This window comes from Apodemus sylvaticus, chromosome 10 (assembly GCF_947179515.1).
Source record: "Apodemus sylvaticus chromosome 10, mApoSyl1.1, whole genome shotgun sequence".
Classification (NCBI taxonomy): Eukaryota; Metazoa; Chordata; class Mammalia; order Rodentia; family Muridae; genus Apodemus; species Apodemus sylvaticus.
The window spans coordinates 62754045-62769852 of NC_067481.1; the positions used below are offsets into that span (position 1 = coordinate 62754045).

General features: G+C 52.6%; 1 protein-coding gene across 1 annotated transcript in view; it reads left to right on the plus strand.

Annotated features, from left to right (window-relative positions):
• Positions 1 to 4963: 4963 nt before the first annotated feature.
• Slc5a10 (solute carrier family 5 member 10) overlaps positions 4964 to 15808 on the plus strand; it is a 47147-nt gene continuing 36302 nt past the window's right edge. Inside the window, exons 1-7 of the mRNA XM_052194439.1 lie at positions 4964 to 5087; positions 8735 to 8806; positions 9232 to 9336; positions 9675 to 9734; positions 9873 to 9977; positions 15223 to 15328; positions 15553 to 15633. Coding sequence (XP_052050399.1) covers positions 4977 to 5087; positions 8735 to 8806; positions 9232 to 9336; positions 9675 to 9734; positions 9873 to 9977; positions 15223 to 15328; positions 15553 to 15633 — 640 coding nt within the window. The 5' untranslated portion in view covers positions 4964 to 4976. The remainder of the gene's footprint in view (positions 5088 to 8734; positions 8807 to 9231; positions 9337 to 9674; positions 9735 to 9872; positions 9978 to 15222; positions 15329 to 15552; positions 15634 to 15808) is intronic.

The following is a 15808-nucleotide window of genomic DNA, read 5'->3' on the forward strand; positions in this document are numbered from 1 at the left end:
AGAGGCAGAGATGATGAGGGTTGGATTGTGGCCACCTGGCCTTGAGTACCCAAAATCTCAGCAATCAGAAGGGAAGCCAGGCAGGAAGGGCCACCAGGAGGTCACTGCCAGCAAATGCAGGCACTGCACACAGGTGGGCAGTGACATTGAGGAAGTGTCACCTGTCTGGGTTTGATGAGTGAATGAAAGGTCCATCAAGTCCCCACAAGACTCCCCGGGCTTCTCGGGGAGAAGTTCCCCAGGTTAGAACCAGCCCGAACCGACCCAGAGGCGCTCCAGTGTGATTGAAGGTTGTTCACCTGAGCCAAGGCAAAGGCCGCCATCTTACAGAACGCTCAGGCCAGGTCGGAGCGTGAAAGGTGATGGCTGTCTTACCCTTCGTCCTCTCCCCTCTGTGCAAGCCTTCGCGTCCTAAACACCAGCAGATCAGATATGAGGCTTGTGTGTAATGAGAGGATCTTTCTACCATCTATCTGTTGTCTTCTATTACCTCTCATCTACATATCTATAACCAATCTATTATTAATCTACTCATCTACCATCCATTATCTATCCATCATCTATCATCTGTCTGTCTGTCATCTCCCTATCTATAACCTATTAATTACTAATCTACCCATCTATCATCTATCTACCTATCTATCATCAACCCATGATTATCAATCGTCTGTGTCTGTCTATCTGTCTGTCTGAATCATCTATCTAGCCATCTAACATCGCTTGTTTGTCTCTCTTGTAGAATCCAGACCAAACTTCTGTCCAGGCCAAGCTCCCCTGCAGCAGCCTCCTTGCTCTGGAAATGTCAGTCCCCATCTTCAGAGCCCGTTTGTGGCTCTGACTCCCTAACAGACACCTTGGGTGCTGTGATGTCAGGAGAATAACAGGTGCCCGTCTTGTAACTGCCCGAAGTTATATCGCACGGGTTACCTGGAAGGAAAGCTGGGGATAGAACGGGTTGTGAGAGAAACATGAAGCCAAGACAAATTTCCTGATCAAGGCTGATTCACCTGAGCCAAGGCAAAGGCCGCCATCTTACAGAACGCTCAGGCCAGGTCGGAGCGTGAAAGGTGATGGCTGTCTTACCCTTCGTCCTCTCCCCTCTGTGCAAGCCTTAGCGTCCTAAACACCAGCAGATCAGATATGAGGCTTGTGTGTAATGAGAGGATCTTTCTACCATCTATCTGTTGTCTTCTATTACCTCTCATCTACATAAAGTTTAATGGGGCTCTTCAAATATATGGGGTGTGTGCAGAAACCCTTCCCCCAAAGGCTGGAAACTCTCACATAACCAGTTCGCTTGCTCCATAGGTGGCTAGAGTCAGGTGGTTAGTGCCTCTCAGGAAACTGCAGGTCCTTGGAGAACAATGGGCTTCACCTTGGTCTGAGCGCTCCACCCTAGGTGGAGGGGTAGTGGCTAGCACAGGAATTCCCGCTCAAAGGCTGGGAGAGGACCTTCACCTTGGTCAATGTCAAGTTCCTGCCCGGTGGCATGGCACCCCGATACGGCTCTCTACACAGTCTCACTTCCCCAAGGAAGTGGACAGACCTCAGGTCTCCAGGCTTTGGGACATCAGAGAGCAACAAGAGGTAGCACAACCCTCTCACACCTCAACTAGATGTGCCCCTTTTCCTCACTTTCTGCAGAGTTACACATTCCCTCTTGGCAATTCAATACCTACCTCTCTCCTCTCCACTGCCACTCACAAGGGAATCAGAAACACCCTGACTCCACGAAACCTCCCCCTTCCTCTGAGACCTGTAGGGAGCAGCCTGTACTCTGTCTTGTGAATCTGAACTGTCCTCAGAGCCCCTGACCTGCACCTGCCCATTGGCCGTTAATGTGCCTTTAGCAATGCTTCTGGTAAATCTCTTACCCAAAAAGATAGCCCACCTCAATGTCCCACTTGAACCTAAGCCTCTATCTATTGTCTGTCTGTCTGTCTGACTGACTTTTACTATCTAGCTCTGCTATTTACTTTTTAGCTTACAGAGTCATTGTCTTCCATTCCACTGCATGAAGCCGCCTGCCCCTTTTCCCTGGATGTGGCATCCCCAGCCTGGAGGCCTCATCATGCCCACATCTCCTTGTCTGGGAGGCTGTGGAGGGTATTTCTAGAGTCCTATCGTGCACTGTCTTGCTCAACTCTGTGACTGTCCCTTGTAGGTACAGAGAGGCAGGCAGTTGGCAGTATATCTGTAGACGAAGCACAGTCTGGCCGTATGCATAGCTTACCCTGTTCAGAGCATAAGGGACTCCTCGGTACCAGTCTTCCAGCCCTTTCCAGCTCACCCACACTGTGTACTAGTCAGACCTATGCCACAGTTCCAGGACACTTAAGAGAGACGAATCCTTCAGTTGTTTCCCCAACAAAGGCTATAGCTGCTTCCAGCTTGGAGGAAACTGACGAGAACACCCTCATTCAATTCGGGTGAGGCTCACTTGAGAAGGAGCCTGGTTAACAAGGCCAGAATTCCCAGCCCCTCTCTGAGATGACCCAGAAGAAGCTGCTCTCTGGTCTGAATTCTCTAATGGAGATGTTCATCATCACCTCATGGTGACCAGCCTCAAGGCAATCATGCACCCTCCCTTCCGCGTGAACTTGCTCCCCTTTGCGGTGAGTTCCAGAAATCACTCCTGGCCTGCCACAACCTTTGACCTGGTTGTACTTGTCCATTTCACGCTTGGTGGGTACCAGTCCTCTGTGCCAGTTACACATTTGTCTTGCTCTGGTGCCAATCCCCACACAGTTGACTGACTCATTCAGAAAGTGGTTCTCATGAGTTTGGGGAACTTCTCTTTGGATGGATGGATGGTTGGTTCTATAGTTTCAACACATCCCCAAACCTCACTTACTGGAAACTAAAACTACAGAGTCAGGTGGAGACTTTAAGAGGTGGTTAGGGTATGATTACCTGATCAACAGGTTATAGCTCAAGAGGGAGTCTGGTTTCAAGGGCTGGCCGCTATCTCTTGACTACAGGCCTCTCTGCCTTGCTTCTGGAGTTTTAGGGTTGCCCACCCAAAAGAAGGGCCATCCTATATGTGTTCCTCTGGCCAGTTTCCAGAGCAATGAGCTGCATGAATCTTTATTCTTTATAAATTTCCTTCTCTGTGGTATTCAGTTATAGTGACAGAAAATGGACTGTGAGGCAGATAGCTTCTCAGCAAGGTAGGGAAGTCCTCATCTTTCTTGGGCTCAGTTGACCAGAAGGACTGGGTCCTGTTTCATGTGTGTAAATGTGGGTGTGGCTGGACACAGGAGCAGAGGTATCATTCCTCCTGTGCTCGAATCCTTCAGGGCAGAGCAAGCAAATACATTTTCTTTGTAAATTTTTCTTTGATTGGAGACAGACAAGGTTATCAGTGCCTTACTTCCTGCTGAGGAGAGGTGCTAATGGCTGTGGGTTCAGTCACTCCACTCATATTGATGAAACTGACTCAGTGCCTTAGATACTGTTTGACTAAAACAACTCTTATACAAGAAACCATTTAACCAACTTGCTTACAGGTTCAGAGAGTCAGTCTACTATCATCATGGCAGGAAAAGATGGCGGCAAGCATGGCATTGAAGGCAGTAATTGAGAGCTACATCCTGATCCAAAAGTAGATGGAGAAAAGACTGGGCCTAGCATGGGCTTTTGAAACCTCAGTGACACATTTCTCCCAATAAGGCCCCACCTAATCCTTCTAATCCTTTCAAATAATGCCATTCCCTAGTGACTCAGCATTCAGATCTATGAACCTATGGCAGGGGGACATTCTTATTCAAACCTCCACACTCAGTAAATCTGGATGTCACCCAATGGGTCTTTCAGATTGGTGCAAGTGGGCATTTGGTTCACAGACACTGCAGGCAAACACTTGCACTGAGGCCACCAGCTTGCAGTAGAGTGGAGACAGAGCCATTTAAGCCTGCTGAAGCCTGGGCTCTGTAGAAACTCAAATTTCCTGTCTTGATCTTGTCCTGCACAGAAGAGTTAACCTTTAGTCTCCGCTCAGGGTTGCCAAGCAGCAGGCTAGGTGAGATTGCATGGCATGTGTTCCTGGTGGCAGACGCTCACTCATTAACACTTCTGGAAGGACTTCGTGTAAAGTTAAACTCCAAACACTTCACAGAGCACGGGCCAAGCTACTGAGCAGAGCATGAGGCAGCTGCTGAGCACTAATGTCCCCGGTGACTGGATGGCAGGCCTTGGTGGAGTTTCAGTGAAACCAGAGCCACCACTGCCATCATTCTGGGAGCCAGGTCTACATCCACAGAGAACTTAGCTCTGCTCCTTGAATGGTGGGGACACACACCTTAGCCTTCAGCCTCTGTTCCTTGACTAGACTGAGATATCTCCTATACTGTGTGGTGGCTTTGATCATGACATGGGAGCAGCTACTGAATGGGAAGGGGGTCCTTGGTATTTGACAGGTGTTGGCCCAGGTTGGACTGGTAGGTAAATGCATGGCCGAGTGGTAGGGTCAGGTCTGTCTTGCTTGCTAGAACAGTAGAAATAATGGTGATGGGACTTAGTGCCTGGCATAGGGGCTCTGCTGGCATTGTCAGGAGCCACCATCTTGAGTTTAGATCAGCCTGCTGACTCCAGAGACAAGCCTGTCCCTCAGGGAGCTGTCCCTCCGATGAGGCAGCCATCTTACCTCCATACTCAAGTAAACTAAATCTAGGGGAAGCTAAACTGGGCGCTGGCATTTCACTCAGAGCTGCTCCCTTTCTCTCCCAACCCACTCAGAGTTTAGGAAGGTTTCTTTCCTCTGCCCACACTCTTCCCAGATCACCCCAGTTCTTGCCCCCTGCAGAGCAAAGGGGAACCTATGTGCACTTTGAAGCAGTCCCCCGGCACCAGGCCACACTGTGGGCTGCAGATGTCACTTTCTCACTTGGTTTAATGATCAATTAATTCCGCTCAGAAAGCCCTCAGTGACCTCGCTTCTCCTCAGTCTCTGGGCTCGGCGTGGTGCTTGCTGCAGGATGGCTGACAACTCCACGGGAGACATCCATGCTGCGGGATCCCAGCTGAGCCTCACGGACATTATTGTCATCTCTGTATATTTTGCCTTGAATGTGGCCGTGGGCATATGGGTAAGAACCTGCGATGGCCCTCTGATCTCTCAGGCGGAACTGGGGCCAGCGCATCCCTGGCTGGTTGTGTGGGTCTTATTTGGTGGTCTGATGCCTGAACACTAGAATTATGGTGACTCCCTAGCCGTGCCCAGAATCCAGAAGCTGGAGGGTGTTCAAGGCTTGGTAACTCCTGAGAGTCCTGCCCTGCAGCTCTCTGGAGAAAACAGAGAGAGGATTCAAGCCAGCAGAAGAAGATCCTTTGGCAGCAGACATCCTGCTGTGTAGTCATCAGGCCCATCCCTGGGTCCCATCAACCCCACGCCCAACCTCTGGGAAGGTCTGGCTTGCATGTAGATAAGAAGCCAAAGCAATGGGGGGCCGACTTACCCAGGAGTCCACAGACTGGGAGTGGGCCCTTCTTGCTGTCATCTCGATGCCAGTCTTTAGGGTGCTCCTAATGGGAGGCAGTGCAGCACAGCAGCCTCCTACCTCACAGCACCATGTTTAGGTCAGTTCTCTGCCTCAGCCTTGGAACCCTGAGGTTCTCCGTTGGAGACTGTTATCCTTTTCTTTTCTCCTATAAATCCTGTTCCAGGATAAGAGCCTGGAGAACGAGAGAGCAGACATGTTCACTCAGTATTGTAGGGCAGGGGTGGCACCTACTTCACAGGGTGAGGTCTCAGTGAAGACAGGCCCCTGCTGCCACCGTTGGGCCTATAGCAGTAGTAGTACCGGAAGGACTATAGTGGCTAGTAATATGGACATAGTGTTGATGGTGGTGGTGGTGATGATGGTGTGGCAGTGTTGATGGTGGTGGTGGTGGTGTGGCGGTGTTGGTGGTGGTGGTGGTGGTGGTGGTAGTGGCTGCACTAATACAGTTAATTATGTGATCAAACGCTAAATGACTTATGGCCATCAGCAGAGCCGGGTTCTTCTCTCATCCCAATTGTGCTTCTTTTTTTTTTTTTTTGTACTTTTTGAATCCTGCTTTGGTTTGATTTTGTTTTAATTTTCATTTGATTTTTATGTGAATGGGTGTTGCATCTGCATGTATGTCTGTGCACCATGTGCATACCTGCTTGGTGTCCGCGGAGGCCAGAGAAGAGGGTCAGATCCTCTGGAGCTGGAGTTATCGATGCTCCTGAGCTAATATGTAGGCGCTAGGAATTGAATCCAGATCTTTGGGATGAGCAGTCAATGCTCTTGACCACTGAACCCCATGGTGTGTGTGTGTGTGTGTGTAGTGTGTACGCATGTGCTTGCAGTGTGTGTGGTGCATGAATGTATTTCTGTGTGGTGTATAGTATGTGGTATGTATGGTGGTGTGTGTGTGTATGTATGTGTATAGTATGTACACATGTGCCTGCAGTGTGTGTGGTGCATGAGTGTATTTGTGTGTGGTATGTAATATGTGGTATGTGTGGTGGTGGTGGTGGCAGTGTGTGTGTGGTATATAGTATATGGTATGTGTAAAGTGGTGTGTGTGTGTGTAGTGTGTAGTATGTGGTTTGTGTGGAGTTGTGTGTGTGTGTGTGGTGTGTATATGTGTGGTATAGTATGTGGTATGTGTATGGGGTAGTGTGTGTGTGTGTGTGTGTGTGTGTGTGTGTGGTGTGTATATGTGTGGTATAGCATGTGGTATGTGTATGGGGTGGTGTGTGTGTGTGTGTGTGTGTGTGTGTGTGTGTTTTACAAGGCGACGCTTTAGCAGTCCTGTCTTTGGTGCCATATACCAGCCACATGCTCTAACCCTTTGTCACATTTACTAATTCTCATAATACCTCTAGTTTTCTTATCAGTAACACACCTTCTGTAACCTCCTATATTATCAATATAATAAATTATATGGCCAGGCCTTGTACATATGTGACAGAGAGCTTGTGCTCCCTCTGTCCACTGCTGGGACATTCCTGGTGCCTCTCCTCCTGTCAGGCCTCCCTGTTTCCTGAGACACAGGGCTGAAATGAGGCTGATTAGTAACCTGCCAAGGCCTGTTAGTGTTCGAGTGAACACAAGAGCTGCCAATTTCTCATTCCAAATCAAAGGCTAGAAATGATTAAGCTCTGTGGGGAAGGAAAGGCTCCCGGCTGAGAGCCGATTGACTCCAGTGAGCCGAGGAACTAATGAAAAGCAGCCTCTTTCTGGCCAGATCAGAGTGCAGCCTTGCCTCAAAGAGCCAGCAAAGTCCACCTCCTGCAGAACGCCTGCAGCCCCTTGCAGCTGTCCACCCTCGGCAGCCTTCTAGGGACAGGCTGGAAGATAGCTCGGTAGGTGAGAGCATGAGGGCCTGCGGTCAAAAACCCAGAACCCTGCCGGGTGGTGGCAGCACACACCTGTAATCCCAGCACTCTGGGAGGCAGAGGCAGGCGGATTTCTGAGTTTGAGGCCAACCTGGTCTACAGAGTGAGTTCCAGGACTGTCAGGACTACCTGGAAAAATCCTGTCTCAAAAACAAAACAAACAACAAAACCAGAACCTGTTCAAACCACATACCCATGAGGCCAGTGCTTCCATGGCAAGGAGATGGGAGGTCAGTAGGAGAATCCCGGAAGTTCCTAGTCCTGCCAGATCCTGGTGTACCTCTGACCTACATACACACACACACACACACACACACACACACAAATGAGATGCATGTGACCAGGAAGATGCAGTAGCAGATCTGATGGTGACTTTGGACCAGATTTCCAAGTAACGGTGGGGAAGGTTTGATGCAAGGGGGAGCTATCAAAGAACCAAGTGACAACGACGCTGTTTTAGAGTATACTCGGCCCCAGCAGGCCAGGCTGAGTCAGAATGGAGTCAGTTAGGGCTAGAAAGACGGCCCAATGGTTAAGAACACTGATTGCTCTTCCGTGGGACCTGGGTTCAATTCCCAGCCACATGGCGGATCACAACCATCTCTAACTCTAGTTCCAGAGGCTCTGACACCATCCTCTGGTTTCTGAAGGCCCCAGACATGCACACGATGCAATACACACATATAGGCAAAAACACCCATACACACATATAAAAATAGAAATGATAAGAAACAAAGTGGAGACAGTTGCACTGAAGAAGTTCCTCTTCCCCAGTGTGAAAGTGTCTTCTCCCTTGACCCTCCAAAATATCAGAAGGAAGAGGCCCTGCGGCCTGTGAAACAGGCCAGTCTCCAGCTGAATGCTAAAGACAGTGCTCCCTGCCTTGTATCTTGCACCAGAACCCTAAAGGAACCCAAGATCCCTGCTCCTGCCCTGCCTCAAAAGGACAGTTACTTTGGGGTTGACAGTTTAGATGTTTTATTGCCTTTTTTTTTTTTAACCGTTTGTAAAACCAACCCCTCTTGCTTGACCAACAAGAATGGTCATTCTGCCTTAGGAAAGTAATACAACCCAACTCTGAAACAGGAAATAAACCGGAAGCGGGTTAACCGTATACCTTCTCCTGGCTGAATAATATTCCATTGTGTGGATTTGCCTGTTTCACTTCTTCATCAGTCGCTGGACTTTGAGTTGTTACCACTTTGGGCTGTTTCGGATGATGCTACTGTGAACATTCTATATGCGTGTGTGTAGGCATGTCCTCTCTCTGCGGGTCACATGCATTGGGACGCTCAGTGGATTTGCCAGAGGAGAGGCAGCAGCATCCTCCGTTGGTTGCAGTTTCTGCTTTTGCTTTTCTTGCAGTCGGCTTGTCGAGCCAACAAGAACACAGTGAGCGGCTATTTCCTGGCAGGCCGGGACATGGCTTGGTGGCCGGTGAGTTCACCCACCTTCTAGCCCCTCCTTTGTCCACGGGCCGACTTCATCAGAATCTGCATCCCTGAGGACTCTTTATGTGGCCCTGAGGTCTCTATATGTACCTCAGTCAAGGTCTTTGTCTAATACCTGCTCAATGGGATAAGCCGGGGTGGAGGAGAACCCCCCTCTCAAGTTGGCTGTGTAGGGACAAACTGCTATACGTTCTGTAAAGGGTTTTGAAGTCTGAAAAACTCTGGAGTTTTTTGTTTTGGGCCTTGTGGCTTACCTGTAGGTACCCCAATTTGTACACCTGAGCCTGGGATGCTTATCTGTGAGCAGGGTGTGCTCCCCACTTTAGACCTGCCAGGTTGAAGGAGGTGTTTCTGGTTCCGGCAGAGCTGATGTAACGGGTTCACAGTGATCACCTTTTCTTCCCCCTGCAGATTGGAGCCTCACTCTTTGCGAGCAGTGAGGGCTCCGGCCTCTTCGTAGGACTGGCGGGCTCGGGCGCTGCTGGAGGCCTGGCTGTGGCAGGCTTTGAGTGGAACGTGAGACTCAGAATGGGCACAGGCCGTGGGAGGGCGGAGATGAAGGGGGCAGCCACGCTGACTGGCCCCCCGCAGAGGGTGGCTCCCAGCGATGTGTATCAGTCGGGGTCTGCCCAGACTGTGGCACGCAGTGTTCCACAGGAAGTGGTCTGTAGATACGGAAGGGTGCGCAGCCCGGCGGTCCAGAGACAACCCTAAGAAGCTCCCAGCTTCTCACAGCAAAGCAGGAGGGGCTGGGGATGGCCTCAGCACTACTAGTCTCTGCCACGTCTGGCTGTGAGCCAGAGCAGGGCCATTGAGAGCCGTGCCCACAGCCCTCCCATGCTCTGTCCTCACAGGCCACATACGTGCTTTTGGCGTTGGCATGGGTGTTTGTACCCATCTACGTATCTTCAGAGGTGAGTCTCTTCTTGGGGCCATGGCAGAGGCTTGATCCTCACCAAGCTGGGAGGGGCCAAGCAGGACCCCTGGATGGGGCTGGCCCTCCCCAGTGCTCCTTTGAGAACACTTAGCCCTCATCTCTTTCGCTTCCCCAGATCGTCACCTTGCCTGAATACATTCAGAAACGCTTCGGTGGCCAGCGCATCCGCACGTACTTATCTGTCCTGTCCCTGATGCTGTCTGTCTTCACCAAGATATCGGTGAGTTGCCCCGGCCTGCTCCTGCATGGAAACTGTCAGGATCTGGGCGAACACAGCATGGGAGGGGCCTTAGAGACTAACTCATCTGGAAACTTGTGAGTGCACCAGCTAGGGAAACTGAGAGCCAGGGAGAGATGGTAACTCGGACAGAATCTCCACATTCCCCAGCTAGGCAGGAGGGGATGAGATCTGAGCGAGTCACAGTGAGCCACATACGACCACTAGAGGGAGCCAAAGGCCTCACGGTGCCTGCCAGTTCCATGCTCTACCTGGGCCTCCTGCCTGCCTGCAGCTTTCTCTTAGGACCTGGCCCTGAGATATCAGAAGCAGGAGGCTCACTTCCAATCTTAAAGTAGGAGCTCAGGGCCTGTCTGGTCCAAGCACCTGGTTTTACAGAGAGGGAACCTGAGGTTGTGGGGAAGGTCAGCGGGCTTTGGGGTCGGCCCCATAGTCATGGCAGGCCCAGTACAATTCCTGGGGAATGCCTAACCTCCATCAGCCGCAGGCTCCTGAGAGGAGCTGGAGCCTGAGTCAGCCACTGAGAAGCCTGCCCAGCCTCATCCTCTGCCTCCTGTGGAGGTCAGGAACTGGGGAGGTGGCTGCTGACCCGTCCCCACAGCAGCAGCAACAGCCTACCACAGCCTTTCCTAGATGTTCCGCTCCGTGGGGATTCCTCTCTGATCTGGAGGGGCCTGGCTTCAAGTTGAACTGTCCCTCTCCTGCTCTTCCACTCACTTCCACCCCTTTCCCACCAAACCCACCTCCTGGAAGCCAGGCAGAGTGGGGAAAGCCTGCTTCTGGCCTGTCTAGGGTGCACTCGTCACTGGGAGGTGGATGGATACAGAGGCAAGCTGAGGCTCGGACGAGGGAGAGATGGGACTGGCCCTCGATGGAGAAAAGGATGTGATGGTCAGGGAAGTGCCAAGGGAAGAGAGGGGCCTCATAGGAGGAGTCTGGGGGCCGTTGCTAAGGATACTTTCAGGGCGGGAGCCTCTGAGGAGAAGCTAGGTCAGCCACAAGAAGTGGTGGGGACTGGGGCACACTTGTAGGCACATTCTAACATTCACAAAACCAGCCAAGTGCCACATCTGCCTCTGGGACAGACAAACTGCTCTGAAGGGCAGTGGTGGGACAGGGGACTGCAGCCTTAGGCTGTGAGAGGTCAAAGAGCCCCCAGAATTGGGGGGCTATCAGCTTGGGGGGAGGGGGTAGCCAGGGCCAACTTTACAGAATCTCTCAGCTGAGCTGGGGTGAAGGAAAAAGGAAATGGGCCAAGTCAGGGTGGTTCCTTTCTTATCTAAGACCTTACACTGGGAGGCTTCAAGTGGGCCACTGGACAGGGCATCAGAGAGCAGAGGGATGCTCAGTGCATAGGAGGGGCCTTCGGGGCAAGCTCGGCTACGCCGCCGCTGAGTTCTTCACCAAGGTCATGGTGGCCAGGCCAAGGCCAACTAAGATCTAGGTCTCTGTCAGAACCACAACAACCAGGCTGTGGCTTCAGACTCTGCCTTGTGGGTGACTCTGAGTTACCAGCTGTAAATGGGGAGCAGTCACGTCAAGATCCTGTCTCAGCACCAGGCGGCTGCCTGCTGAGGCTGAGGGGAAGCGGGAGGAGGCACTAATTGCTGCGCTTGGGTTGGGAGAGGCTGGGCCCGCCCTGGGTCTTGGCTTCGGAGTGGAGCTATTTGAAGTGCGTGGGCCACACTAGGCCCAGACACAGAGCCCAGGAACGCCTCGCCTGTCTGTACAGCCTGTCCAGGCAGAGGTCACAGGGCCCTCCTGCTGCTGTTATTCAAACAGGAGCACCAGCTTGCAGACCTGTATGGTAGGTGTGGAAAATCACAACCCGCACTCAGAGCCAAGAGTCTGAATGTGGCTCTGTCATGGCAGGGCTCTGGGCCAGTCATTTACCTCTAGAAAATAAGGAGGTGAGGCAGGACACCACCTGCCCCTCAGTAAAGGTCAACAAGGTGACCCATCACACCGGTGGCTCCTGCTAACTCACTGACCCTCCCCCCAACAGCTGTACACTGCCATATTGGACCCCACGCACTCCATAAACACCGGTGTCTCAGAGCTCTGCACTGCTCTTGTCTCCCCCAGTCGCCCTTCTTCTGGGATGCAGGCCCTGCCTTCACCTATCTGGATCCTCAAATCTCTCCCGGTCCCCCTTCTCCACAGCTCTAACCCCTCTACTTTCCCTCCCTCCTTCCTCCTTCCATTGACATTTTCTGAGATTATGAAAGTTGACTTAAAAAGTCATAGGCGAGGGTAGTGACTCATCCTTATAGTCCCAGCATCTGATAGACTGAGGCAGAAGGATTGCTACGAATTCAAGGCCAGCCTGGGTTACAGACTAAGACCCTGTCTCCATAAGTCAGAAAGGATCCGCTCTCCATCCATTTTCTTGGTGTTCCTGTGCACCCATCCTGCCCTTAAGATGGAAGGAGAGAACAGCCAGGCACTGGCTCCCGCTCCTCCCCTCCTTTGTTTTCCCCTGTGGAGGCCTAGAGAGTAAATTACTTCAGCACTGAGCACCACAGCCTCTGTCCTGACGCAGTCCTGCCAACCACGGACAATCGTGCCATGGGATGGGATGGGTTTAGCCTATAGGCTTCAGCTCCGTTCTCTAATCTAGGGAGACATGCCACTTGCCGTGTGCCTACCATGTGCTTGGGTGTGGGTGACCAGGCCAGCCTCGAATGCACTTTCCAGACAGACCCTGCACACGGACAGGATCCTGGTGAGGAAGCAAACGCAGGGGTAGCAATAGACACAGAAGGGCCAGTCGGCCTGGGCCTGGAGGCCTAGCCTTCTGCCCAGCAGGTACAGGCACACGCTTCTTGCAACGGCAAGCACTGGCAGGGCTGCAGGGATTGCAGGGGACAGGAAGGGAAAACTGGATGAGTATCTGGAAAGAGTCCCCAGTGGCAGGAGCTGGTGAGAGGCAGAGTATGGCAAAGACAAGCCGGTTCTCCTCAGTGCTGCCCTCCTCCCGCCTGAGACAACCCCCATAGAATGGGCAAGGTCTTGGATAGGGAACATAGGCGGCCATCAGAGGGGTCACAGAAATTCTGTTCAGTTCCACAGAAGAGTAGAAGAGAGAAAAGGAAGAAGGTGGCAGGAAGAGGGTGTAGACCAGGGTCTGGGCCTGAGATGCCCAGCCTCCTTCACCTCCTGACACGGCGTGGAGGGCCCATTTCCATCAGGTGGACTTGCCGTGTTTCCAGTGGCAACATTAGTGTTCCAGCTCAGAGCTGTGAGCCCAGTGGAGCTGTCCCCAGCCCCCGCAGGGGTCCCCCTTCCTCTTTCACACCCCTCCTGTCCAGTGAGTGTGGGGTGCATCATGAGGCTGAGCTCAGCCCTGAGCTCTTCAGGGGCACCCCAGCTACAGGGTCCCTTCCCCAGGTGTTTGAAGGTCCAGGGTCCCGCAGCAGGAAAAGATGGCCTCATCTGCTCCCTGGGACCATGGGCCCTTAAGCAAGGCGACTGCTGTCCCATGTGGACAATCGTCTGCTAGCTAACGTTGAGCTTTAGAGGAGCCACTGAATATGTGGTTCAGGATGGTGCCTGCCACACAAACACATCTCCACTATCAAGGCAGGCAATATGGGAAGAGCTTCCTGGGGACAACTAGGGTGAGAGCCAGGTGGGTATAAGACCAGGCAAGGAACCCTTGTTGAGCTTGGCAGGGCACAGCAGTGCTGCTGGAGAAGCGGGCTGTGATTGGGTGAGAGTGGACCAGTCAGACCCACACCGCAGCAGCAGGGGCCTGACTTGCTTCAGACCCGAGAATGGCTTTCTTCAGGACACGGTTGTCCAGTGCTGTCCTTTGGGCTGTGTCTCTGAGTTTTGCTATGATAGGCAAGTTCCACCACTTTCTTGGCCTCTCTCTCTCTACCTCTATTTTAGGGAATTAGGTTAGACTCTGTGGCTTCCCCCAGACTGATAAAGAAAGCCAGTCAGTCCCAGGGAAGGCCCTCATCTTCTGCACTTTTAATGCCAATGGGTGACAGGTTGGGGGAGCTGCAGGGGCGGAAGGCTGAGTGCTTCTGGCTGGCTTCTGGAAGCACGTGTGTTCCACTTATCCCAGCTTCTACCCACTGGTGCCCTGCTTAACACATAAGGACCAAGATGGCCCAGGAGGGAGGCGACCTGCTCAAAAGATACAAGACGGGGCCACATAGGACAGACCTAGGTCCCCATAAATATTAGTACAAGGCTGAAGCTTAGGTTAGGCAGTGGGTGTCCAGGCAGGCCTTCCCAGTGCCCTGGGTCTCCCTTGGGACAGTAGAGTTCCTCCTGGATGATGTGCAGGGCCCTACCCCACACCTCTGTGCTAATCCCTTTCCGCTGTTCCCATGGAAGGCAGGGAGGAAAACACGGACAAGGTGTGATGCTGTGGGTCAGAACGGGGAGCCTGGGAGATGGGAAGCAGAAGACAGATAGTTCGAGGCCCAGGGGACTAGGTGCTGAGGTCGAGAGGTAGTATGGCGCTGGACATGAGTGGCCGGACAATGCCCAGGAAGGGACTTTGGAATAGCTGCTCTCCGTTGGTCTGCTGTATCCACCCTTTCTCTGGTCAAGTCTCACCTGGCAGTGCCAAGTGTAGCTTTGACAAGTCTCTCCCCCACGCCCCTGAACCCAGCCTCTTCAGTCATTCTAAGCAGGGTCTTGCCAAGTCTCTTCTGCTCAAGCTAAAGGCTGACCTCTCCTGCCTTTACCTATACCATTCTGCTCCCCACTACACACGCTCAAAGCCAGGGCCTCAAAGAAAGCAGAAAGACCAGGTTAGACTCCCCAGATGGTCAGGTCTCTTAAACGAAGGAAGGAGCCCGCAGAGGAAGGTGTGAGGGGAGATGGGCATGTAGTCTCCATGAGTCTCTGGAGTTCCTCTTGGATGAGTCCTTGTCCCATTCCCTTATGGAACTGAGGGGACACAGCTCTTTCATATACTCCCAGGTAGAGGCCAAATTCAATGACAACACTGCTCTCTGATGGGCACTGGCTTTGAATTTTATTGTGACAGTAACATCCGCCATACATCTGAACATGACACACAGCCAGCTCTCTCCCCCATTCTCAACCACCCTACCAGGTAGTGAACAGCTGGGGGAGGGGTTTCTATTTCTCTTCCCTGGAACACCTACCGGGCCAGGTCACAAAGCCAGTGAGTACAGCACCGGACTCTGAGCCCTGTATGTCACTGTAACATCTGACTTCTGCCCACCTCTGCTTTCCCCAGATTGACCTGTACGCAGGAGCGCTGTTTGTCCACATCTGCCTGGGCTGGAACTTCTACCTGTCCACCATCCTCACGCTCGTCATTACGGCCCTGTACACTATTGCAGGTATAGGTCCTGAGGAGCCAGGGATTTGTGCAGGAGAAACTTCCCAGCACAGGGACTGATAATGGCCAGCCCACGGGTGGCCAGGTGGGGATCTGGGGCCTGGCTAACCGCTCAGGTACTTTGGTGCAGCTCACCCATCTGCAAGAACAGAGGGCCCACCAGCAGCTCTGGTGAGGAGGTCAGTTCTCCTGGGACGCTGCCTCCAGCAACCTTGTTTCTTGCAGGGGGCCTGGCCACTGTGATATACACAGACGCCCTGCAGACGGTCATCATGGTGCTGGGTGCTGTCATTCTGGCAGTCAAAGGTGAGGTTTGGGGGCTGGGCATGGGCGGGCTATCCCTGCATCTGGAAGAACTCTAAAGGTTAAGCCACTGTTAGCTTCCTAGGCTGATGGGCTGCTTCCTCCTGCCGACAGGGGCGCAGTGGGGAGGTGCTGACTCGTCTCCCTCAGGGCTGGGCAGGCCCCACAGCAGGCAGCT